Here is a 13,761-nt window from a genome sequence, read left to right as displayed (position 1 = left end):
CGTAAATGAATCTTACACTAAACTATCCGGAGAGAGCAATTTCATTCCGATGGGATAAACTTGAGTCAAGTTATGGTGAAAAATGTTTAAATGCCTATAATTGGGTCATGACCTTAAAATTAGGTCAAGATAATTAAAAAAAAAAACAAACAGTCAATGCCTCATACTTTCTCTTCACATTATTGATGCAAAATTTCACTCTGAAAGTCCCAGCCGGCTCCGACATTCAGCTCGGACATTTTGCAAATTGGGAGTGTAGGAAGAAAATAAAATAAATAAATAATATTATTATAAATGTTGGTTTAGCACTCCTATGGATCTAAGAAACTCTGTGGCAGGAATGAAAATTGGGGGCACTAATTGTAGAAACAAACACTACAACACCAATACATTTTCCGCTATCCTATAAAGGGAGGCTTAATAAAACACCAGTCATGATGATTGGTGAAAGAGAAAGGAAAGGAAGTAGATAATGGCCGAGTTGAATATGTGAACAAGAGCGCGAGCACAATATACGCCCGAAAAAGTCTCTGTGACTCACTCACACACACACACACACACACACACACACACACACACACACACACACACACACACACACACGTGCACGCACACAATTATATATTCAAACATGTCAATTTATGAAGAACAAGAAGGTATATACAGATTTGTGCTACTACATGGAAAACAGCATCCTGGTTGCCATGGCAACCACTTTAGATAACGAACGTATGTCGCGACACACCGTCTCCACAGTCCGTACCTTTGTACCAAATATGAAACGTGAAAGTTGAAAACTTTGGGAGTTAGAGTGCGGACAGGAACGGACGGACGGACGGACAGACAGACAGACAGAGACAGAGAGACGGATGGACAGACGACTGGTATCACATAATATGCCCCCCCCCCCAAAAAAAAAATATATATATACATACATATATATATATATATATATATATATATATATATATATATATATATATATATATATATATATATATGGTGTATAAAAAGGATTTGCGTCAAATTCAACTCAATGTAAGTGGTTAGAGATGATGTCACAAGATGTCACAATGGCGTCATTAGAAATTTGGGAACAAAATCTGGGATTTTCATTTGTAAAATATATGAGGATCAATAATTTCAATAAAATAATGAAGAACAATAATAAAAGCTTCTGGGTTGAGAAATGAATTTAGAAAAGGTCAGAAGTTTCTGTTACGTTGGAGACATGATAGAGGCATCAGGAGGTGCAGAATTAGCCGTTACATCAAGATGAAAGTCAATCTGGAATAAGTGGAGACAAGTTGGTGGTGTCATGAAGGACAAGAACATTCCATCATCTGTTTAAGTTGGAGTTTATAAAACCTGCATCAGAGCGGTTTCGATGTATGGAGGGAAATGTGTGCAATACGGAACGAAGATGTAAATAGAATGGAAAGTACAGATTAGAATGACACGAAGGATGAATGGATTGTTTCTGAAAGAGAGAATTGCGAGCTCAGAAATGAGGAAGCGATTAACAATCAATACTGGTGAAGAACTGAGGAAGAGAAGACTTGATTGCTATGTTCATGTGCAATGAAGGTCAGAAGATGAAACTGAAAAGAAAGCGATAAAGTTTGTGGTGAAACGAAGAAAGCAGAGAGGACGTCCGAAAAAGACATGGATGGAAAATGTCAAGGAAGATATGGAATGTTTGAATTTGCACGAAACGGACGTGATGGATCCATCCACATGGAGCAATTCCATAATTCCACCAACCCCCTCTGATTCATCAATGATCTCTCGGACTCTCTGGAAAATCCTCTATATCTCTTTGCTGATGACTCCACCCTCTGCCGTACCATCTGTCATCCCTCAGACCGGCAAGCAGCAGCTTCTTCGCTCACTGCAGATCTGGATAAAATCACAAACTGGTCCAACATGTGGAACATGTCTTTCAATCCTGACAAATCTCACTCTCTCACTTTGTCTCTCTGAAAGGACCGTTTAGAACCCCCTCCCCCCCCCCCCCGTCTACTTTCTCAACAATCCTCTGGAAGAAGTCCTTTCATTCAAGCTTCTGGGTCTCACTATCTGCCATGATCTTTCCTGGGAAAGCCACATTTCAAACCTCGCCTCCAAAGCCAGTTGCCGACTGGGAATACTCCGTCGTGCAAAGTCCTTCCTCGGCCCACCTGAGCTCCTGACCACTTACAAAGCTTTCGTCCACAGCCTGATGGAGCACTGCTCTCCCCTCTGGGCTGGTGCTCCTGCCTCTCACCTTTCTCAGCTTCACGCTGTGGAAACCAGGGCATTTAGGATCATTGGCATCTCCCGCGGTGAAGCTGAGTCTTTGGTCCTCTCACTCTCTCACCGCAGGCAGGTCGGTGATCTTTCTGTCTCCTCTCCGGTCTCTCCCCCCCACCCCCCGCTGTGTGCAATTTGTCCCCACCACATTTTCGCAGGGTGCTCAAGGTCCACTAACAACCCCCTTCTGGTAAAAAATACTAAATCACGAATCACTGCTCATCTTCACTCTTTCATTCCTCTTTTTCCCCCGTCTTTGGAATAAACTCCCTAACTCTCTTCAATCCCATTCTTCCCTCCAGGCCTTCAAAACAGCCGTTCACCACCACCTCTCATCTTCCCCCATCCAAATCCTCGATCTTTTCTACCCCCAATAATCCACCCCAAGCCCACCTCCTTCAAATTCCCTGCTTTCCTTCCTGAAAGTCCCTGTAATCTCCATCTTGTTTACCCTGTGTTACCCACCCTATCCCTCTCCCTTCCACAGATCTCCTAATGTCTCTGTTCCCCACTGTTTTGTCCTTCCCACTCCCTCCCCTCCTGTCTCATGCCCTCCTTGTTGTTGTGTGTTGTGTGTTAGCTCTCATCCGAGCCTCGACAAGGTATACAAAAAAAAAAACGCTGAAAAAAGGGGAAATTTTTGTGCAACGGTCGTTGTTGTCATCATCGTCGTTCATAGAACGATTACAACAGAGCTCCTAGAACGGTACCAGATGGAGGGAGATTGTATTTGAAGAAGATTGTGACTTGTCATGAGATTTGTGTCTATAACTTCATGCCGGAGATAAAGTATATGCACCCACTGAGTATTCATTTTTCCAACACCTGGAACAAGGACTCTTCTGTTTATTATCGTGTTGGGAAGCATTCCCGATTGAAACTCAATATCTCCAACTGTCTTGTGAGATAATTCACGCGATCCATTGAAAGTTAGCAACATTGTATCAAGATAATTTATCATGTTATTTTTTGGGATGAAGAACTGCATGATGATTGTGGAAAAGGAATCATCAATAACACAATCATAAACTTTAAGAAGAGTGAAAAAAAAATGGCATCACCTCTAAATCTCCCTTTGAGATAGATTCCTCTTCTATACGGAATTGCAAATCCTCCACTTTCCTGTAGAAGAGGAAAACAGAGAATGAAACAGCGATGTGATGACAAAATAGGTGCATGAACCATTTTGGCAATCAGAACAAGTACACCAAAGAACACTCAGAAAAATTATTTACACATGCATATGTGTAAGAAAAAAATATATATATATATATATATATATATATATATATATATATATATATATATATATATATATATATATATATATATATATATATGTCAGTTTCCCTGGACTTCATTGCTCTTGCTTTATTTGTCTTTCAAACTATCTCTTCCTGTGAAATATAAATTTGGCAGAATGTGGATGTTTGGGATCAACTATGGTGATGCCAGGGCTACTGGCATTCTTCTAATTACTCAACACCTTCTTCCTCAATACGTCTCGAAAAACATGTTCTAAACCCTCTTACCTTTACAAATCTTGAAGCATATCACAAATTCCAAATTCCTGCCATAACCTGCAGGAGGCACTGCATCAGCAGCACAGCTATACTCCCAGCAATGATGCAAACCAGCAGCCACAGGCTGCACACAAAATGAATAAATGAATATGTTTGTTCCGAGGCCTCTTTTCAGGATGGTCACTGAACCACGGTCATCCTCCAATTGTACTTTGTTTGCTGTAATATTTACTGGTATCACTTTTTTTTTGTCTCATTGAGGTTCTGATTCATCACTTCAGGTGCTCTGACCACAACCAGCACAACATCAGCGCTCTTCAGCTTCCAGGTTCTCTTCACTTCGTTTTTTAGATCCTGGTACATGGACATTTTTCAAATTATTTTATAGGTTGAAGTCACTGGGTACTGACACCTCGATTAGCAATGACGTCTTTTCCTTTTTATATCCGAGCACTATATTCAGCCTCAATGCCTTACATTCAACGGTCACATTGGATCAGATGGTCAGGCCATATGTGAGCATTAAGTTCCTTTTTCGATGATGGTGCTTCCAAGATTTTTCTGGGACTGGGATATTGAAGTTTTTGCATTTATACTGGTAGACTACTCAGCACACACTATGCCTATGTGTATATAGTGGTTCTGATGCAAGTTTCCTGGATCCCAAGAGAAAGTTATTTTGCCTTCTGTTTCAATTTTTGAGAACTGATCCTTGTCAATTTGACTTAATCCTGACATCTTGATATGAAGCATTCATTATTACTCATTCTCCATCCCAATTAAGTTGACCTTTTCTTTGGTGCTCCAGTGAGCCTTTCTTATTCTATTCCCAATCTATCCCGATTTTTTATCTCCATGCTTTAAAAAAAACACAGGACCATTGGCTCTGTAGTTTATCTGGGCCATGGCCGAATGTTCGAACCCAAATTTGGCAGCATTCTGACTAGTGGGTCTGGAGAAGAAGATTTTTTAAAGGAATTTAAATGATTTTCCCCAAAATTGAATAAGTCGGCCATTTTGACACACTTCTGGTTATATGATCAGCATGACTTGCACAATTTAACATCACTACCTTGGCCTAATGTTGTCATCCAAATTTGGTAACACTCTGACTAGTGGGTCTGCAGAAGAAGATTTTTGAAGGAATTTAAGTGATTTTCCCCAAAATTGACCAAGTTGGCCATTTTGACACACTTCCGGTCATGTTATCGGCATGACCTCCACAATTTACCATCCCTACCCTGGCCTAATGTTTAAACCCAAATTTGGTAACATTCTGACTGGTGGGTCTGGGGAAGATTTTTGAAGGAATTTATGCGATTTTCCCCAAAATTGAACAAGTTGGCCATTTTGACACACTTCCGGTCATGTTATTGGCATGACCTCCGCAATATAACATCCCTACCCTGGCTTAATGTTGTAACCCAAATTTGGTAACGTTCTGAGTGGTGGGTCTGGAGAAGCTTTTTGAAGGAATTTCTGCAATTTTCCCCAAAATTGACCAAGTTGGCCATTTTGACACACTTCCGGTCATGCTATTGGCATGACCACCGCAATTTAACATCACGACCCTGGCCTAATGTTTAACCCAAATTTGGTAAAATTCTGACTGGTGGGTCTGGGGAAGATTTTTGAAGGAATTTATGCGATTTTCCCAAAATTTGACCAAGTTGGCCATTTTGACACACTTCCAGTTATGTTATCAGCATGACCTCCACAATTTAACATCCCTACCCTGGCCTAATGTTGTAACCCAAATTTGGTAACATTCTGACTGGTGGGTCTGGAGAAGATTTTTGAAGGAATTTATGCGATTTTCCCAAAATTTGATGAAGTTGGCCATTTTGACACACTTCCGGTCAAGTTATCGGCATGACCTCCACAATTTAACATCCCTACCCTGGCCTAATCTTTTAACCCAAATTTGGTAACATTCTGACTGGTGGGTCTGGGGAAGATTTTTGAAGGAATTTCTGCAATTTTCCCCAAAATTGACCAAGTTGGCCATTTTGACACACTTCCGGTCATGTTATTGGCATGACCTCCGCAATTAACATCCCTACCCTGGCTTAATGTTGTAACCCAAATTTGGTAACATTCTGAGTGGTGGGTCTGGAGAAGATTTTTGAAGGAATTTCTGCAATTTTCCCCAAAATTGACCAAGTTGGTCATTTTGACACACTTCCGGTCATGTTATTGGCATGACCTCCGCAATTAACATCCCTACCCTGGCTTAATGTTGTAATCCAAATTTGGTAACATTCTGAGTGGTGGGTCTGGAGAAGATTTTTGAAGGAATTTCTGCAATTTTCCCCAAAATTGACCAAGTTGGCCATTTTGACACACTTCCGGTCATGTTATTGGCATGACCTCCACAATTTAACATCCCTACCCTGGCCTAATGTTGTAACCCAAATTTGGTAACATTCTGACTGGTGGGTCTGGAGAAGATTTTTGAAGGAATTTATGCGATTTTCCCAAAATTTGATGAAGTTGGCCATTTTGACACACTTCCGGTCAAGTTATCGGCATGACCTCCACAATTTAACATCCCTACCCTGGCCTAATCTTTTAACCCAAATTTGGTAACATTCTGACTGGTGGGTCTGGGGAAGATTTTTGAAGGAATTTCTGCAATTTTCCCCAAAATTGACCAAGTTGGCCATTTTGACACACTTCCGGTCATGTTATTGGCATGACCTCCGCAATTAACATCCCTACCCTGGCTTAATGTTGTAACCCAAATTTGGTAACATTCTGAGTGGTGGGTCTGGAGAAGATTTTTGAAGGAATTTCTGCAATTTTCCCCAAAATTGACCAAGTTGGTCATTTTGACACACTTCCGGTCATGTTATTGGCATGACCTCCACAATTTAACATCACGACCGTGGCCTAATGTTTAACCCAAATTTGTAACATTCTGACTGGTGGGTCTGGAGAAGATTTTTGAAGGAATTTATGCGATTTTCCCCAAAATTGACCAAGTTGGCCATTTTGACACACTTCCGGTCATGTTATCGGCATGACCTCCACAATTTAACATCCCTACCCTGGCCTAATGTTTTAACCCAAATTTAGTAACATTCTGAGTGGTGGGTCTGGAGAAGATTTTTGAAGGAATTTATGCGATTTTCCCCAAAATTGACCAAGTTGGCCATTTTGACACACTTCCGGTCATGTTATTGGCATGACCTCCGCAATTAACATCCCTACCCTGGCTTAATGTTGTAACCCAAATTTGGTAACATTCTGAGTGGTGGGTCTGGTGAAGATTTTTGAAGGAATTTCTGCAATTTTCCCCAAAATTGACCAAGTTGGTCATTTTGACACACTTCCGGTCATGTTATTGGCATGACTTCCACAATTTAACATCACGACCGTGGCCTAATGTTTAACCCAAATTTGGTAACATTCTGACTGGTGGGTCTGGAGAAGATTTTTGAAGGAATTTATGCGATTTTCCCCAAAATTGACCAAGTTGGCCATTTTGACACACTTCCGGTCATGTTATTGGCATGACCTCCGCAATTAACATCCCTACCCTGGCTTAATGTTGTAATCCAAATTTGGTAACATTCTGAGTGGTGGGTCTGGAGAAGATTTTTGAAGGAATTTCTGCAATTTTCCCCAAAATTGACCAAGTTGGCCATTTTGACACACTTCCGGTCATGTTATTGGCATGACCTCCGCAATTTAACATCACGACCCTGGCCTAATGTTTAACCCAAATTTGGTAACATTCTGACTGGTGGGTCTGGAGAAGATTTTTGAAGGAATTTATGCGATTTTCCCAAAATTTGACCAAGTTGGCCATTTTGACACACTTCCGGTCAAGTTATCGGCATGACCTCCACAATTTAACATCCCTACTCTGGCCTAATGTTGGAACCCAAATTTGGTAACATTCTGACTGGTGGGTCTGGGGAAGATTTTTGAAGGTATTTGTGCGATTTTCCCAAAATTTGACCAAGTTGGCCATTTTGACACACTTCCGGTCATGTTATCGGCATGACCTCCACAATTTAACATCCCTACCCTGGCCTAATGTTTTAACCCAAATTTAGTAACATTCTGACTGGTGGGTCTGGGGAAGATTTTTGAAGGTATTTGTGCGATTTTCCCAAAATTTGACCAAGTTGGCCATTTTGACACACTTCCGGTCATGTTATCGGCATGACCTCCACAATTTAACATCCCTACCCTGGCCTAATGTTTTAACCCAAATTTAGTAACATTCTGAGTGGTGGGTCTGGAGAAGATTTTTGAAGGAATTTATGCGATTTTCCCCAAAATTGACCAAGTTGGCCATTTTGACACACTTCCGGTCATGTTATTGGCATGACCTCCGCAATTAACATCCCTACCCTGGCTTAATGTTGTAATCCAAATTTGGTAACATTCTGAGTGGTGGGTCTGGAGAAGATTTTTGAAGGAATTTCTGCAATTTTCCCCAAAATTGACCAAGTTGGCCATTTTGACACACTTCCGGTCATGTTATTGGCATGACCTCCACAATTTAACATCCCTACCCTGGCCTAATGTTGTAACCCAAATTTGGTAACATTCTGACTGGTGGGTCTGGAGAAGATTTTTGAAGGAATTTATGCGATTTTCCCAAAATTTGATGAAGTTGGCCATTTTGACACACTTCCGGTCAAGTTATCGGCATGACCTCCACAATTTAACATCCCTACCCTGGCCTAATCTTTTAACCCAAATTTGGTAACATTCTGACTGGTGGGTCTGGGGAAGATTTTTGAAGGAATTTCTGCAATTTTCCCCAAAATTGACCAAGTTGGCCATTTTGACACACTTCCGGTCATGTTATTGGCATGACCTCCGCAATTAACATCCCTACCCTGGCTTAATGTTGTAACCCAAATTTGGTAACATTCTGAGTGGTGGGTCTGGAGAAGATTTTTGAAGGAATTTCTGCAATTTTCCCCAAAATTGACCAAGTTGGTCATTTTGACACACTTCCGGTCATGTTATTGGCATGACCTCCACAATTTAACATCACGACCGTGGCCTAATGTTTAACCCAAATTTGTAACATTCTGACTGGTGGGTCTGGAGAAGATTTTTGAAGGAATTTATGCGATTTTCCCCAAAATTGACCAAGTTGGCCATTTTGACACACTTCCGGTCATGTTATCGGCATGACCTCCACAATTTAACATCCCTACCCTGGCCTAATGTTTTAACCCAAATTTAGTAACATTCTGAGTGGTGGGTCTGGAGAAGATTTTTGAAGGAATTTATGCGATTTTCCCCAAAATTGACCAAGTTGGCCATTTTGACACACTTCCGGTCATGTTATTGGCATGACCTCCGCAATTAACATCCCTACCCTGGCTTAATGTTGTAACCCAAATTTGGTAACATTCTGAGTGGTGGGTCTGGTGAAGATTTTTGAAGGAATTTCTGCAATTTTCCCCAAAATTGACCAAGTTGGTCATTTTGACACACTTCCGGTCATGTTATTGGCATGACTTCCACAATTTAACATCACGACCGTGGCCTAATGTTTAACCCAAATTTGGTAACATTCTGACTGGTGGGTCTGGAGAAGATTTTTGAAGGAATTTATGCGATTTTCCCCAAAATTGACCAAGTTGGCCATTTTGACACACTTCCGGTCATGTTATTGGCATGACCTCCGCAATTAACATCCCTACCCTGGCTTAATGTTGTAATCCAAATTTGGTAACATTCTGAGTGGTGGGTCTGGAGAAGATTTTTGAAGGAATTTCTGCAATTTTCCCCAAAATTGACCAAGTTGGCCATTTTGACACACTTCCGGTCATGTTATTGGCATGACCTCCGCAATTTAACATCACGACCCTGGCCTAATGTTTAACCCAAATTTGGTAACATTCTGACTGGTGGGTCTGGAGAAGATTTTTGAAGGAATTTATGCGATTTTCCCAAAATTTGACCAAGTTGGCCATTTTGACACACTTCCGGTCAAGTTATCGGCATGACCTCCACAATTTAACATCCCTACTCTGGCCTAATGTTGGAACCCAAATTTGGTAACATTCTGACTGGTGGGTCTGGGGAAGATTTTTGAAGGTATTTGTGCGATTTTCCCAAAATTTGACCAAGTTGGCCATTTTGACACACTTCTGGTCATGTTATCGGCATGACCTCCACAATTTAACATCCCTACCCTGGCCTAATGTTTTAACCCAAATTTGGTAAATTCTGACTGGTGGGTCTGGGGAAGATTTTTGAAGAAATTTACTATGTCGGCCATTTTAACCTACTTAAAGTCATGTGACCAGAACGAGGTTTGCAATCCCTGTTACCAGTCAGGAGAGGAATATTGCTGCCAAATTTCAGCCGGATCTTCCCAGTGGTTTGGCCAGAGAAGTCTAAAAAGAATGGACGGATGGACGATGCACGATGATGATACCTTATCTGGAATGTAAATTCCAGATCAGGTGAAATTTGGGGTTATTGCAATCGGGTCTGTGTGTCTGACACTGTCCGTTCGTCCCGGTACCTCCTCCAAAACGATTGGGCAGGAATTCACCAAGCTTGTTAGTTTATGATCACCACATGACACGAAGGTGCAAGAGCGGTATCATTTTTGACCCCGCTTCTGGGGCGGCGTCAAAAGGTCGAATACCCCAAAAATGTAATTCCGGGTACATGTTTAAACATTTTTAATGAAACTTTAAATATGCAATCAACAACAACATAAAATGTGAAATATGTAACTATTTCTTGGATTTGACCCCCGGTTCATGCCCCAGGGTGTGGAGACTTGCTGTCGCAGGGGTTAAAGCAGATTGTTTTTTCCAACTCAAAACTTGATAATTGGAACATTCCTGGTGGAACCTTTTTGTCATCGTTCCACTTTACTTTAGGTGAGAAACATGGAGATTTGTGTTTGCGTGCAATCGACTTCACTCTATCTTTTTAAAAATTCTTCTCTTCTATCATTCTCCAAATATATTTATGGATATTTGTTGTGAGTTTTCCACTGTCATCTTTGCAATTATCGGGGCTGTGTTCTCCACTGCTTTGATTTCTGGTATTGCATCTTCTATTTGCACTTGTTCTTGAAAAAAAAAAATTGCAAAGTGAGTTCGGGATATCTTTTCTGGCTTGTTATCTTCGTGCTCATGCAACAATTGGATTTGATCATCTGTTGAGCTTTTAATGTACGTAGCTAATTCTACAATCATCGTTTTGTGTATTGGTTGAACAATGTACAACCCTGAACCCCCTTTTCCATTATGTAGACCTTTATGCACCATTTATTTCAACTCCAGAAACTTAGTCTCATTTATTCTATTGCCTGCTTTTTCTACCCTCAAGAAAAATCACATTGAGTACTTTCTCTCTTCTATCTTCTCCCCATCATCGTCATCCTTTTTTCTCCCCAAATTTACTCTTCTACGATTTAATTATGTTCCGTCTTTCTCTTTACATGAAAAAAAGCAAAATAGCAGGAGGTCATAATTTTATTTAAACTTCAAAATAAACTTCCTTGCATAAATAGGGGTAGGGTCTTTTGGAATGGGAAGGCTTTCAATCTTTGTGAAATAGATGCTGAAAAAAAATCTTGTATGTTGTCTGTCTTTGAGCGCACATTTTGTATTATTTGCTTTTGATGGTATCATTGACGAACCTTCGTTCCTCATCCAACTGTGTCGTCATGCCTGCTCGTTCCTTCTCAGCCACAACCAGTGCACTCTGGAGCTGTCCAACACGGCTGTCCATCTCTGCCATGTTCTACAAGAGTACAGGAAGATAAAAAGAAGAGATCATGCTCCAAATGTGCAATACCTTTCACCTCCTGTCATAGGGACCAGAAAGCGAACATTCTCTCTGCCGAAACTCAGCTCAGTGTATATTTAGCAAATCCACGGAGAACAGAGATGAGACAAGAATTGAGATAAAAGAGGTGCGTGGACTATCTATAACTGTGACAGCAAGCAAGTTGGTATGTTATACATACACGCTTCAAAATGGAAACACTGGGACCTGTAAGAAAAACAAAATTCAATCTTAACAAAGAAGAGTTCCTTGTTGTGTACGTTTGATAAGATTGTTTGTCTTCAGAGGATTAAAACGAAACTTTAATTTGGTCTCGTTTTCTCAGTCAAGCTTTTATTCCTGCAGTGATCAAGGCATAATGACACTTGTGTCGTTCGAAGTACAGCATTCATCTCGTACGTCAACACATGATCTAACATTCACTGAAACAGCAATGAAAGGCTCTTTTCATCTGTTGGGTTCATGTCCTGTGATTCTGCTACTTTTTTTTGTAATAAATTACATCCCCTGTAATCATTTATTTCTCCTATATGTCAGAAAGAGAGAGAGAGAGAGAAAGAGAAAGAGAAAGAGAGAGAGAGAGAGAGGAAAGAGAAAACAAAGAAAGAAAGAAAGAAAGAAAGAGATAGAATAGAGATAGATCGAGGCAGAGACAGAGACAGAGATAGAGATAAAGCCAGAGGCAGATGACATTGGGGAGAGTAAAGAGGGGGGAGACGGGGGAGAGAGGTGGGGGGAGGGGGAGAGAGTGACTTTGGAAAACCTTTTATGCATAAAACTCAAATGAATAAATCATAAAAGGTACAAAAGTATAAGAGGAGAGATTTTTTAAAAAAGAGAAAACAGGATATGACTAAAATGAGAATTCCAGTACACCACGAACTATTTTACACAAAACATTCTTAAAACACCATTTCTGTTTAAACAACTCTCGGTTACTTGGCCGAGGCCGAGCGAAGCGAGGTCGAGACTTTTTTCCCCGATATGTGAAACACCCCGCAACCCGTGCCTCCAGAAAACAGACTTTTTGGAACGCCGGCCACATTTTCCATCCGATCATCATGAACATTGTTGAAAATAAAAATTCCCGTGGGTTGGCGCTCCTATGTTGAAATTTTTTGTGTCAATCGCTCAAGCGGAGGCAGAGAAAACAAATTCAAAAGTGAATAAAGGTGAAAAGGTGAGGACGGGAGAAAAAAAATTCCTGCAATGTGAAACAGTGCAACCCATGTCTTCGTCAACTTGGTTATAGGATGGTTTTTAAGGCCATAAAATACAAGTTGATGAGTCTTTCCATATTGTTGGGAAAGGAGATGCACAGAGCACACTGCAAAACTCAACGCATCGCCTTGTTATGAAACCCCTTGTTCCTCTCAATCAGTTGGCAAATGACAAAGACCTGCTTGGTGGTGTTTCTATCATGACAGAAGTCTGCTTGCTCAGGGTGAGAGGTGGGGAGTTGGGGGGGGGGGTAGTGAAGGTCCGGACTTCTGGAGCACAGGTCGATTTTGGGGCCAGGACGACCAGTGCAAAGAGATTTACAGGAATAGAAAGGAGTGTGATGGTGCGACGACTGCTGCATGCGTGTTAGTCTCACCTCTAAAATGGAAGGATTATCACTCATCCCCAATCGGTGGGTATTCTCTTAGTGATCCAGATCATATTGATGATGTAAAAAGTCATTCCACCATTGCTCCTTCACCATTTTTCATGAGTTCAGCAGCAATTCTATCCTCCTCTTCACTTTCCAATATTGAAAATTGTACTTCCTTTGTTTGCACTGCAATTCACTTTCATTCCTTGTGCCATGATAGTTTTAGATCTCAATGGAGAAAAAAGTTGCTTTCTGGGTCTTCCGCTCATCCGCTATGTTCAGACAAAGATGCTCCACAAGTTGTAAAGAGAACAAAGGGCTGATACTCTCGGTCCCCCCCCCCACCTTTTGGGTGGTATGAGGACTAGATCTGTGTAACATGAAAGCTAAATCTTGAAAGGTTTTCGAAATATCGCGTACGCCAGCCAAGTCACTGAGATGGTTGCCATGGCAACATAATTCAGCCGATCACTGCCGTTATCTAAACAGATTTAAATAATGTCATGAGGAATAGATACCTGCAATATGAAAGGTAAATGTTCAACAGTTTTTAATGTATCG

At 40.9% G+C, this 13,761-nt stretch overlaps 1 protein-coding gene across 9 annotated transcripts in view; it reads right to left on the bottom strand.

The window, feature by feature from the left end:
* Positions 1 to 13,761, bottom strand: part of CLIP1 (CAP-Gly domain containing linker protein 1) — a 128,710-nt gene that overhangs the window by 47,076 nt on the left and 67,873 nt on the right. For all 9 annotated transcript variants that reach the window (XR_015052432.1, XM_085859716.1, XM_085859723.1 and 6 more), the window contains exons 9-10: positions 11,458 to 11,561; positions 3,354 to 3,414 (exon numbers count right to left, since the gene is read on the bottom strand). Coding sequence is in view for 8 of the 9 variants with exons in the window: in XM_085859716.1 (XP_085715842.1) it covers positions 3,354 to 3,414; positions 11,458 to 11,561 (165 nt within the window). In the remaining variant the exon portion in view is untranslated. The remainder of the gene's footprint in view (positions 1 to 3,353; positions 3,415 to 11,457; positions 11,562 to 13,761) is intronic.

This window comes from Eptatretus burgeri, chromosome 16, assembly GCF_056783735.1.
Source record: "Eptatretus burgeri isolate ZD-2024b chromosome 16, Ebu_testis_v1, whole genome shotgun sequence".
NCBI lineage: Eukaryota > Metazoa > Chordata > Myxini > Myxiniformes > Myxinidae > Eptatretus > Eptatretus burgeri.
The sequence above is the reverse complement of the archived record's forward strand: the minus strand, read 5'-3'. Positions and strand labels throughout refer to the sequence as shown.